Raw genomic sequence first — 12,741 nt, 5'->3', positions numbered from 1 at the left:
CACTGCTCCCAGGGAGGGCCTGGGCACCCCTCTTCCGATGGGATTAGCACTAAAGGCACTGTGTGAAATGGACTGATGGAGCAGTGCGCACATTCAGATGGACTGAGGGACGAGGGGGGACACAAGACAGAGACCAGCACATGCCTGGGACTCTCTGGTTACCCCCTGCACCATCAGTGCTCTGACTGGGGTGGTGGGAAGTGTTGGTTATGTCTGATGGAGGGGCTGTGCCAAGCTGGCAGGAGAGTGGGGAAGGGTGGGAAGTTAAGCCTGAGCCACAAGTAGCATGCCATGGAAAAAGAGCAAGCGCCTGAATGATGCTGGGATGGGATTTAGGTCTGAATTTGTCAAGTGGGAACTCCAGACAAGACTGGGGTCTGGCTTTCCATGGGTGTGTTTTAACTGCCTGCAGGGTAAACAGACCATTTTGTTTCTCCTTCTGTGACAAGCTCGCCCCGAGGTTCTTGCACCAGCACAAACACCTTTAGGAATCTAAAACATAAGAAAGACAAAAAGAAAAGAGACCGGATTAGAAAGAGGTTGGGGAAAACGGGATCCCTTAAGAGCAGCACTGCCTGCAGGAGGTTAAAGGAAATACAGCATCAAGCGTCTACCAGGTTACAAGGGGTTAAGGAAGGCTCCTGAACAAGCAGCACTCAAAGGGTCATCATCCACCCCCAGCCCTTCCTCCAGCCAAGGGATGAGCATCACTGGGACACTGCTCTCCTATGGGAGAAACGCTCAGGAGCAGGACCCTACCAGGATGTTTTAGTTTAACTGGGGAAACAAACCTGCCAGGGAATACTGTGTCTGTTCAAGTGAGAGCTCCAGAGCCCACGAGTGACACTGAGCAACCAGAGGCTACAACAAGTATTTTGCATTGAACCCACACTGTCCTCTCCACAACAGGCTGCACAGACCTCTCAGTGCATGAAGTCCGTATCAAACAGGTCAATGAAAGCAGTCTGAACCTCCAAACCCATCCTTTGTCACACTCTTGTACCCACACTTGTGGCCAAGGGCTCATTTTCCCTGTGGCCAAGTGAAGCTACAACCCAGAGTGTTATTTAGCCAGAGATGCTCCGGTATCCAAGGGACCAGAGCCCGAGTCCAAACTTCCATCATGTTCAAGAAGCTCCTGCTCCCCTCTGCACCCAGTTCCATACCAAAAACCCCTCCAAATGTCAGCAAGAAAAAGGGTCCACAGAGCCACAGCAGAGTATTATCCCTGGAAAGGAACTGCATTTGTGTGGGAAGCAGCTGAAAAGCAGCTCTGGGCCGTTTGCTTTCCCTTTGCAAAGTTAAATCGATTGCCATTAACCAGAACCTCACAGGAATGAGAAAATACAATGTTTATTAGCAGCCAGCACAGCACATGGAGCTATGGAGAGATGCCTGACAGAGGATGACTCTGTAACAATAGAAACAAACCCACCACAACACTGGCCACAGTGAACAGACTTTAACACAACGGACCTTAATGACACAAATCCAACCAGTTGAAGGCAGCTGAGTAACCAACCACTTATCAAGGTGAGAGGGGCGAGCAGTTATCAAACAGCAGTGAGGTTAAACAGAGAAACAGCCTATAAACTCATTTATATGATACATATATAAAAGGATAAAAACAATTCAAGTAACTTTAGTTTAAGTTATGTTATATACATCTGTTTTATATATCCGGGGGGAACTACGGGCAAGTATTTAACAAGAGGATTTAAAAAAGCCACAGTCCAGTTTATAATTCCTGTTTCCTAAATAATTTGGCAAGCATTAAATAATCAGAAATATCCTAGATACAAAGTGCATCAGCGGGGTTAACTTTTACCTATTGATTTCTATAAGTCAAGGCCCTGCTTAATGGTTACAGTACACAAACAGCAGAGCTGCAACACTGAGCATCCCAGAGCCCTCTGCAAGGCTTTATCTATGGAATTGGAGGTGAGAGGGAACACTCAAGTGGCAAAGGAGCCGAAATGCTCCCAAATCCTGTTAACTGGGAAGCTGAACTTCATAGAACAGCCTCCATTACTTGCATGTCACCCAAAGAACCAGGCTTTCTGGCGGAAGGGAACATGGCATTTCTTGGGAGCAACGGAGTTTACATAAAACTGCTTGTTCCACACAAGTCCTTTTATGTATCCTGCTATTTCACAACATCCCTCAGTGACAGAGGGTTTTGTTCCCAAGAAGATCATGAGGTACCATCTTCAGGAACACAGTATGGTCAGTCTTGAGCAGAAAGGTGCAACTAGCTCCTGTGTTCAGTTGCCAGCACCAGGTACCTGACAGGTAGGGCCTGAAAAGCCCTTCAAGGAGCTACACTATGTGTGCAGGGGGGGAGTTCTCTTCCTCATCCCCTAGCAGTGAGAGGTTGGTGTAAGCCCCAAAACATCCAGTAGATCCGATTCCTAGTCTGCATGGGTTTTAGCATTCCTGCAGGCATCACAGAATGAACTGGGTGGCTCATTTCTAACAGGAAGGACAACAGTAATGCAGTTTACAACTAAATGGATGCACAATCAGGCTAGTGCTTTCACTGGCTGTGATGCACAGCTGGATTTCAAGAGGTGAGCTCATACATGCATCAGCTAAGTGGACGGTACCTAACAGAGTCTTTCATTGAAGGAGATACGACATGTGCATTCATCTCTTGTAAAGAAAACCTTCTGACACAGAGCTCTTAAGACACCAGTAGCAGCAAACCAGTGAGGTAAGAGGTGAACGGGCCTATGAAACCTACTCAGAGATTTTCTCAAGTGATTTGTACACATCTGGAAGAAAAAAAGGCAGAACAAGACAGATAATACAGATGTTACTGTTGGGTTTGTGATGGGGTTTGCTAACACCCTGTGCGTGGAGGTGTCAGTGTAAACCTTACAAACAGCCCTAGTGCTTGGCTGCTGTGATGGCTGTGACCAGGAGGTGACTGCAGCACTTACCTGTCTGCTCATCTCAGGTGAGGCAGAGCCCTGAGAACAGGCTTTAGCAGGTTCTTGGGCAGAGCTGCCTCTGGCTCATGGCAACGGCACAGCCTCATAGACCTGAGCCAGAGCTGAAAGAGTCACCGATGCACTCGGAGCTGGTGTGAGCGCTCCCACCCTGCATCCACCCAGCCTGGAGAGCCATCAGCTGCTCAAGCTTCTTTCCAAGAAGAGGAAAGAACTGCTAAGCTTTGTAAATGTTTTATTATTTACGGTGTCGCTTTCAGAACGTCAGTATGTCTGCTGCAGGGGCTGAATAAAGTCCCTTCAACTAACAGAGATTTGCAGCTTGCAACCAAGTTTGTCTTTTAAACACAGGAGCACTTCCCCCAAATCTTTATCCTGCTATTGGGACCCTTTCTGCAAAGGTAAATAACATAGTTCCTTTATGTTAGATATTCACAGATACATTTGGGTTTGTTCCTGAATTGGCTGCAACTGAACCACCCTTCACTCCCAGCACACACTGCAGTTTTACCATCATTCAGCACCATCCTGTAACTTACATTATACCATTAATGCACTGACACCATCTTCTGGCTGCTGTTGCCAGAAACTCCTGCAGCAGCCTCTCCAGAAGGGTAAATCAAAGAGAGAGATGCTTTGCTTTGCTTCGCTTCCCACCCAACCTGCTGCTCTGCTCGTACACGGGTGACTTGCTGATGGGTTCCACGGATGGGAACCGCGCTGCGCATCGCAGGGCAGGAGAGCCATGCTCCTCATGTGAAACAGATTCGGATGCCACGCTAGCTTGGCTGTTTCATGCAGCCTGCACTGCTGAACAGCAACATAACAGTGCTGTCGAAAACAACATTCCCAGCAGCATAACAACGATGTTGATTTCAAGTATTGCCACACACAAAGCAGTCAATCTCCACAGGAGAGAATACCAGAATAAGGGATGGGATCTCCCATTCTGCACTTTCTGCCTTGCTCAAATAGGAGATGAGATTGTATGATCCACGTTCCTCTTTCAAAGGTTAATAAAACCAACAGAGGGGCTGAGCTTTTTGCACTCTTCTGCATCTCAACTGACCCTGTATTTGCCAAAACAAATACAAAACTACTGTATTATGGCAAAATAAACCAAGAGCCCAGACTTTCATCTGTGGCAGACAAGGCACTGCACTGCTTAGCACTGAGTCCAAGACAGTGAACTGATCAAACTATAGTGTTTGTTTACAGAGACAGTCCTACTCCTCGGTTCCTACTGTCTGTAAATCCCAATGGGAATGGTTCAGTTTCCTTTTGAATTGGATGAGGAAGCTTCTTTCACACCAACAGCTCTAAGGTCCAGGAAAAACAACAATTATCTGAAGGATTAAGTGACTTTAAAAAGCTGCAGATTATTTAACAGTGAATTTCAATCACATCCTGATTTGAAGCAGGACTGAAATCTTTGATTTCTTGGTGTATTACATTACCAGCTATAGATCTGTGGGATATAATCCAGCCAGGATTCCCCTGTAGCACTGCTTGCTTACACAATACACCTATCTGTGAGGAGTTAATGGCAATAAAGAAACAGAAGACTGAGGAGCCAAAACACTGAATGTCTCCACTGATCTTGTGTGAGCAAAAGATTAAGTTATGCTTATCTGAAACAGCAAATCCATCTTCTGAAATGTATCAAGGTAGGAAAGATTAGAGGACCTTCTTCATGTGTTACTTATTTATCAAGGACCAGAGTGCTGCGTAGGCAGGTTCTGGCAAGATCTCTGCTTCTCCTTCCAAACACAAACTAAATGATGACCAGGTCTCAATCCAAAAGGTCCACAGAGCACATTACACTGAAAAGCTACCACACTGTGACACAAAACAGGAGTCAAAATACTTCCACTGAATCCTTTTGGGGCAAACAGCTGACTTGTGAATGTGTAACATGTCTGAGATGCCACCTGGGTATCTGAAGAGAGCCTGTTTATCCCAAATGGCTTTGTGTTTCCTGCACCACGCTGACCGTGCAATGGCAGTGGCAACTGACCAAGCACTGTCTAGTAGAGGCTGCAGTTCCCTCTATTGACAGTCTACCACACTACCCATCTGAGCAATGAAAAGCACATTTTGCAGTACAGCAAGCCATATTAGTCCACGTACAAAATAATGCACTTTGTGGCATTGTACAGACTTTTAAAAGGCTCTATCTGCAACACAGAGCAGTTTCAGGGCTGGGTATCTCTGTGAAAGCAAATAAAGTAGTAATAATAATAGTATTAAATGTAAGTCATAGCACCTTTGGCATTTTTGTCCAAATAGACTTCAACATATGACGTAGGGACATAGCCCTCCTCATCTTCGTTCCTTCGGATTCGTGTCCATCCGTCACCTTTGTCTTCTTCTATTACGTAGAGCATTTCTCCTTCTGCTACAGAAATTGTTCCTTCATTCTGACCTGAAAAACAGCAACATGGAGTTTAGGGACTCCTGCACAACGGGAACCACAGATGGGGTGGGTGCTCTGGGCATTCATGGACCATGTGCTGATGCAACCTCTGCTGCATCACAAGCAGCAAGAACAAGAGCACATGATTCTGGTGAGTACAGAAAGAATCAAATGAATGTGGTCCTGACATCAGTTTTGGTTCTTTTTCTGCACAGTCCCTGTGCAACAGAAGGCAAATCACTGTTTTAGTGCCTCTGTACAAACCAGAACCATGCCAGAGCCTCACTTGCCCTTTCTTTGTCTATTTAAGCACTGCAGAAGTTAAATGAATGTTTTCTACTTGTCCTTGGCATATGAATTAAATGAAACACTAAGTGAAGTGAGAGTAAAGTTGGAGTGATACCTTCAAATGTATAGAGCGCTTTACATGTTCCTATGGTGGGTAGTGGTTCTTCATCGTCAAATTCATCGTCAAAATCCGTTGCAGGTACTTTCATCTCAGTCTCCTGACTTTGCTCTTCTGTGTAACTGCCATCTGGGCTGCTCAAGAGAGGAAAATACACAGCAACTATAGCGACCAATCTCAGGAGGAAAGAGAATGACCCAGTTACCTTCCACTTAAGGCAAGGTCAGCAGCTGGAGCAGCTTGGCAAGTCCAAAGCATGCTCAGAACTGGCTGTAGCAGCTCTCAAAGTGATGGGTGACACCACTCACTTTTCTCATCAAAAGCTGTAAAATAATGCATCTCACTCGCCTTCACAGCAGGGAGTGGACGGGCTATTGCACATTTCATCATAGTCAGAAAGGAGCTCTTAAAGCTGGAATGCTGCACATGCTAAAATCAGTATGCAGATCACTTCATGGAGTGCCTGCATTTAGTCTGGTCACAGACTAATCACAGCATCACAGCACAGTGTGGGTTAGATGGGACCTTAAAGATCATCACATTCCGTCATCTGAGGTTCGGAACGCTGCAGAGCTACAGTGTTCTTGATGAATAAGCTCAGTTGTGAGCCTGAAGAGCTCTGTACAGATACTGTACCTCTCCCGGTCCTGTGCACAGCTGTTCACTGCTGAGGGGTTCTGGGCTTCATAGAGTCCGCTCTGGCGCCGAGCCTCACTGCGCATGGACAGCCTGCCCTCCACCTCTGCCAGCCAGCCCTGCCAGGGGAGAGTGGTCCCAGGTACCCATCAGTGCTTCAACTTGCAAAGGGATGTACACTGGTTTTACTTTGGTGTGTCATATTTGACATTCAGACTATAGAACTAAACCCAGTCTGTGAGCATGTTTGAGTGTTCCTTTGGGTTATAGCCGTGGGGGAATAGATTCTCTACATTAAGTGCACGCTGAATCTACTGTTCTTGCCAAGCTTACTGAAAACTTAATTCTTTTTTGACACTGGCTGCTCAAAACACCCAAGAGAAGCAGTCAGCAGCAGCTGTTGGGAGTCACAATCTGCTGCTGTAGTCACAGTTAAGATGTGTGACAGCTTATAGCGGTCTCAATAGCACCAGAAACGCAGCAATCTCACTGACTGCTGAGTGCAAGAGGGCTAAAGCTGGGGAGAGTGAAAGAGACAGATTTTCAAATGGGTAAGAAAGCAATGGATAGTAAAGGCAACAACCATAAGAAGCATCTAATATTCACGGACTGTATCTATTTATGTACATAGTGTCTTTTTTCAGACCTATAATCCTTCTTGAGTAATTATAATGGCTTCACATATTCCAGCTACTCCTTATGCTCTTGAGATTTTCTATCTCTAAGAAGCTTCCTGTTAATGGCAGACTATTCCCTAGAACATATTTCATCTGCTGACTTCTGTCTTGCTCTTGGACTATAAATGGTGCTTTGCACTTACGCTCCCCTGATTTTCCACAGACATCTGTAACATGATGCTTCCCATTATTTAATTAATTAAGCATCTGAACCCCTCTGGGCAGTCCAGAGAGCACTACATTTACTCTTAACCCTCCACTTAACATGAGTTGGTTTCTCTGGCAAATTAAATGGCAGGCTGACAGTCACAAGAGATGGTGTACATTCATGTTACACAAACAGGCTCCAAGATCTCAATTAATCCAAGTGCTTAAGCAGCACTTACCCATGCATAGTAAGAAAACTCATCAACACATCTGGAAAAGCACTGAAGCATCTGCTTAGAACTCAGCGTAAGCTGAGCTGCTTTTCACTGAGATGGCTCTTCCCATACCTCAAACTTCTGAACTTCCAATCGTAACTTCTCGATGTTCTGTCCAAGTTCTGCTAGTCTGTGGTCCACACTCGCTGCATCTCCCATCTGTGGGTTCTTGATATACACATCTTTCATTTTCGTTAAGGCATCTCTGAGAGAGAAGGAAAATAAAACATGGAAGTGTCAGTGCAGCTGGGGACGAATGAAAGGGTCATAAACTGCCTCTTCTTTACTCTGCAGTTCAAGCCTGATCTGTTACAAATATAACTGAGAATATCCATACAGGGGCTTTTGCTCTGTTTAGAGCCAGCCTTTAAAGAAATAACAGTAAAATCACTGCCAGAGAGAATTCATTGTTGGAGATGGAAAAAAGTGAGTGACACCTTTACCTACAGAGTAACCTGACACAGACACTGCACACAAGTCAAACTCTTCAAGCTCCTACATTAAAAGGAGCTACTTGCTCTGTAGGCAGCTGAGGAGTGTGGGGCTACACAGGAGATGTGCTGTGTTGGTACAAGAACAGAGCACATTTAGACCAAATGACTCAAGCTTCAAGTGCCCCACTTGAAGAATCCGAATAGAAAAATGACTGAATTCTTGGACAGTGGCCTTTTGCAAGGCAAAAAGAGGGCTCTGGAGCTGATTTTTAACCTGACATGTTCTTTTATTCAGCACTACAATGTCCATTTGCTAACCCTTGGGAACAAAATAATACAAATTAAACACCCCCCTCACATAACCATTGCAACCAGTGACAGCTTCAACTTTCTAGATGATTATCACCCCAGTTTTTGGGGCACAGACAAACAGTTGCATCATTATTCTTCATCATGGGCTGAAATCCAGTTGAGAAACTGGGACAAAGGCCTGGACGTGGACATATTAATAATAAGAATGGAGCGCTGAGCAGAAATTCTCACCCTGCCTGTTGTAGTTTGTCTTTTGCAAAGTATCTTTTGTGAGATATTTATTTCACACTGCTTAAAATGAAGCTAAATCCAGATGGTTTCTATTTGTCACTGCGCTGTGACAGATGGACCTTAAGCCACATAATGTGACCCTGCATCCTGTTAAGTTATACAGCGTTTATACTAGACTCTTTCAGGGGGCTGTGTCTTGTATCAACCCCCATGCCAAATGCCTGGGGTTTCAGAGATGGGAATTTTCAGGCTTGCTATGATGGATGTGGTACCATAAGGCCAGGATTAATGTAGTAGATGCCTTCATGAGCTCCTTCAGGAAGCCTGCAGAGCTCTTGCTGACAGCAGTGTGTTGCCTTTGACCTGAATCAAGCTCAGGCTGAGCTTACAGGAAAAAAGTTATCTGCACAATGATGAACACTTTGGAGCTTAGAGAAGGGTGCACTTACAATTACTGGCCCAGCTATTCAGCTTCCCTCCAGGCATTAGATGGGGGGGAGAAAGGTTAATGGAAGTCCCACGACTCAAGTTAGCTCTCTCTGTGTATTCGAGTTTCCCACCAAACTCCTGACAATTGCAATCCTGTGCCTGCCTTTGCTTTGTGTGCATAGAAAATGGGGAAAAGTGTGGGTGGCAATGAAGTGGGACTGCTGTGGTTGGAGTCCTAAGGGACAATATTGCAAGTATGTGAGTCATGATTATTACTATTTTAACTCTTATTTAACTGCTGGTGCTGCTTCCTCAATCATCTACTATCTTTATTTTAAATATCTTCCTTCTGCTCCGATTTCATATCCAGTTTTAATGTTGAGTTACCTCAGAATCAACACAGAGCAGAAAGGAAAATCTGTACAGAGGCAAAAAGACAACGGAGTGAGGAAACACATAACCACATGCAGTTTTCCCTTCTTTTTTTATGACATAAAGCATAAAGAAGAAAGCCTGGCTTAATATGCAAAATAAACAGGTTCTTCAAAGCAAGCTATCAGAAAAGGTAAGCACATCTGTACAAATGCAGAAGAGTATTAAGGGACAGACTAATACAAGAGAGACTAAGTCCTGAAATCATTCAAGGAAGGAAAGTTCTGTCTCTTTGCAAACATAACACGCTCAATCTTTAATGCAACTGCAGAATGTGAACAAACACAAAGCAGCAAATACAGGCTGCCAGAATCAAGACAAAAATGCATGACTAAAATAGCCTTATTCTCAACCAGAATGATAAATGCAGCATCCACAAAAGCACAGGAGTCATTACCTTCCTGCTTCCAGGAAATCTAAGCTACAGATCAGAGAGTCTCAAGATACACAGAATCAATCAGTACTTCTGACAATGTGAACACGCTCGTAATAGCCCCCCTCACTGGGATCTCCCCATGCCTATCATACACTCATAGCTCACATCAAGAAACAAAGTGTATCCAACAGCAATCTTTGTCTGGATCAGGATTAAATCACTGCTCTCCTGTGAAAGCCAAGGGAAGCAGCTCCAGAAAGAAGGAAAAGCTGTCTCCAATTGCTATGCCTGTATCATTCCCATCCTTACACAAGGATCTTCTCACGATTCCAAGGGCAGGATGTGCATTACACCGCGGTGGGAGAATGGAATACACAGAAAGCCAGCTTTTGCCCCAGCTCTGACCTATATCAGCCAGAATTAGCTAACTGGTTTCAGCATCTGAGTTGTGGAGAGCCCTGCAGCTCTAGGGTGGTTTTAGCCATATGTAAACTGGTGGTGAACAGCACATGAAACAAACACAGAACCTTGTTCTTATTTGCACTTTGTTGCCTTTTACTTGTTTCTGTTCTGTAAGACTACTCATCTCATTTGCCATCAGAGGGGTTTGACATACCTTTGATCCATCTCCTTCTGAATGTCTCTGTTTAGCTCATCGACTTTTTGCTGAAGCTTCTTTCTTCTTTGCTCAGGTGGGAGATTGCTGAAGTCTTCCGGCCCTGCTCCCTGCACAAAGTGGAATGGGGTGGGGGAAACAGAAGGAAAAAAGAGAAAATCAAAGCCTGAAAGAATCCTTCAGGATTGCATTTTGAAAGCAGCTCACAAAAATCTGTGCAAAACCACAATGGTCTGAAGCATTGTTACCACTTGTACTGAGTCATCCATCCCTGCATAGTATCTGGCTGCCTTGCAAATAATCCCAGGACCATATCCCACCTCCATACCAAATAGCTAAAGGGAGATCACCAACAAAGAATGCCAGAATTCACCAGCAAAGCTGAGAAACTCTTTTTATCCATCGTTATGATCAAGTTTTATTGAAGAGTTCCATTCTCACAGAAAGCTGATCTTTCCTGCTTTCTTTTCCTCTGCCAGACAGGACTCCCATAAAGGCAGTTGCCAGCTTTCACTGCTGTGTCACAGTCACATCTCTCATGTACACCCTAACGGCTGGCTTGCTCTACACAGTCTGAGTGTTGGTTCAATACAGTTAATTTCTGCCAGGGCTCTCCTGAACACACTAAGATAACAGAAGCACTTCCTCTGGGATCCTACAATTTAAAAACATGCTGCTTACTTTCCAGGATCCACCTTCCATGTCAAAGCCTCTCAATTTCTCCTCTCTCACTGGTACTAGTATAGAAATGAGGAGTTATATCAAGCCATAGAATCAACCCATTTAAAATCATAACCGAAGAAAAAAAGATCTTAAGACCACAGCGGTTACCTTGGTGTGGTTCTGCTTGAAAACCCTTTTTCTGCCTTCAGAACGTTATGCCTCTCTCTTCTTGATTGCCTCAGTTTGATACAGCAGAGAGATGACACACAAAATACATCCATGCTATTTTCCTCAAAGCACCACTGATTTTGCCTTGCAAGAAGGCAAGGGGGATTGTTTGCTCTGCTGAACAAGGGGGATGGTGGGCTATACTGAACATACATCAATACCGACTACTTGCACCATGAGGGAATGAGGTTCTTGTACAAGGACTTGTACAGGTTTTTCTTGTTTTGATTTCTGCTCATTCCATGTCCCATTTCTAAAGGGGAAAAACGGCCTATGGCACAAAGAAGGGCGAACCCATAAAAGCTCAGTAACTAAATCCAGTGGCCCATCAGCTTGCTGAAAGCTTGTGAGCGGAGTTGTGACATCAGTCTTACTAAAGTACCAGATCTCTCTCAGGGGAGCATGATGCAGTGGGCACAGTGCCACTGAAGCTGCCCATCAGACCCTTTCAGCTCTGCACTGCATGTGCTCCCAGACACCGTTCTCTTTCTTCTGCAACTGCAGAACAAGCTGTTCAGAAAGCAAGTGTGTTGGTGCCAGAGGGATGGAGGACAACTACAGACAGGTCATCTCCTCCTCTGGTCTAGCCATTTACAAATAACAGAATAGGCCTAATGAAATTGCTGTTTATTGATTTTCAGTTAAAGGTGGCCTTTCGGTTAAAATTAAGCCATGACCACCTCTATAAAAACTACACTTAAAATTCCATTTATAAGACAACAAAAAAGCAAATTTAAGACAAATAAAGGAAACAACTGTGGAAGTTACACTGATTCTGACACTTTAGCCACATGAAGTCCTAGCAGTGCTTATATTACTTGTTGTGCCTGCTACCAGAGATCTATTTTCATTCATTCTTTAATGGTAACATTTTGCATGTCACATTAGACATGAGAATGATTCAGCATCTTTTACAGACTGAAGCCATGCATATCTTTTTAAGACAAAGCATCCGGAGGTAGCTTTGCATATGAAAAAGCAGGTAGAAGAACGACTGTAACAGTCTCAATTCTAAGCAGGAGAGACATATGCTTGAAAATATCCCCAGTTATACATTAGGAGAATGCAAGAGAGGTACCCAAACGGATATGGAAAAGCATCTTATTTGCTTCTTCAACTTCATTCAAAAGCCCTGCACTGGATTAAGTTCAGTATCTTTGCTCACAATGCTTCAGACCAAAGCATTAGTGTTGTATAGAAATGCATGCCCCAGAGTAGGAGGTGATCTCACTCAGACTTTATCCCATGCTCGATAACAGAAGCTATAGTTCCTCCCCCAAAAGTGTCAAGGAGTAAACATTGCACATGCTGGGAACATTCCATGCTCTCAAGCAAAACTACACCTGGGCTACCTCTAGTGAACACTGCCTGTGTTTCTAGAAATGCTTCAACAGCGAGGTGAAGGGAAATCTGTGCTATCACAGGACCAGCAGAGCCAGTCTCAATAGATTTCCTTGCCTAATCCTGGGATGTAGGATGCAATTGTTACAAGATGAAGGACTGTGAAAAGAG

The 12,741-nt window shown here is 44.4% G+C and overlaps 1 protein-coding gene across 17 annotated transcripts in view; it reads right to left on the bottom strand.

Moving 5' to 3' along the window:
- Window positions 1–1,545: 1,545 nt before the first annotated feature.
- Window positions 1,546–12,741, bottom strand: part of FNBP1 (formin binding protein 1) — a 92,007-nt gene continuing 80,811 nt past the window's right edge. For 7 of the 17 annotated variants that reach the window (XM_061352771.1, XM_061352755.1, XM_061352757.1 and 4 more), the window contains 6 exons: window positions 10,339–10,448; window positions 7,581–7,713; window positions 6,410–6,528; window positions 5,771–5,910; window positions 5,218–5,376; window positions 1,546–2,774 (listed from right to left, as the gene is read on the bottom strand). In XM_061352771.1, the coding sequence (XP_061208755.1) occupies window positions 2,740–2,774; window positions 5,218–5,376; window positions 5,771–5,910; window positions 6,410–6,528; window positions 7,581–7,713; window positions 10,339–10,448 (696 nt within the window). In that variant the 3' untranslated portion in view covers window positions 1,546–2,739. Of the gene's footprint in view, window positions 2,775–3,060; window positions 5,377–5,770; window positions 5,911–6,409; window positions 6,529–7,580; window positions 7,714–10,338; window positions 10,449–12,741 lie in introns of those variants that run through there. The other 10 variants (XM_061352754.1, XM_061352756.1, XM_061352758.1 and 7 more) reach the window with 3 other exon arrangements.

Source organism: Neopsephotus bourkii, unplaced genomic scaffold (genome assembly GCF_033783945.1).
Source record: "Neopsephotus bourkii isolate Nb327-2 ecotype Australia unplaced genomic scaffold, CSIRO-AGI_Nbou_v1 NB_659, whole genome shotgun sequence".
Lineage (NCBI taxonomy): Eukaryota > Metazoa > Chordata > Aves > Psittaciformes > Psittacidae > Neopsephotus > Neopsephotus bourkii.
Note: the sequence above shows the minus strand (reverse complement) of the source record. Positions and strands in the feature narration are given on the sequence as shown.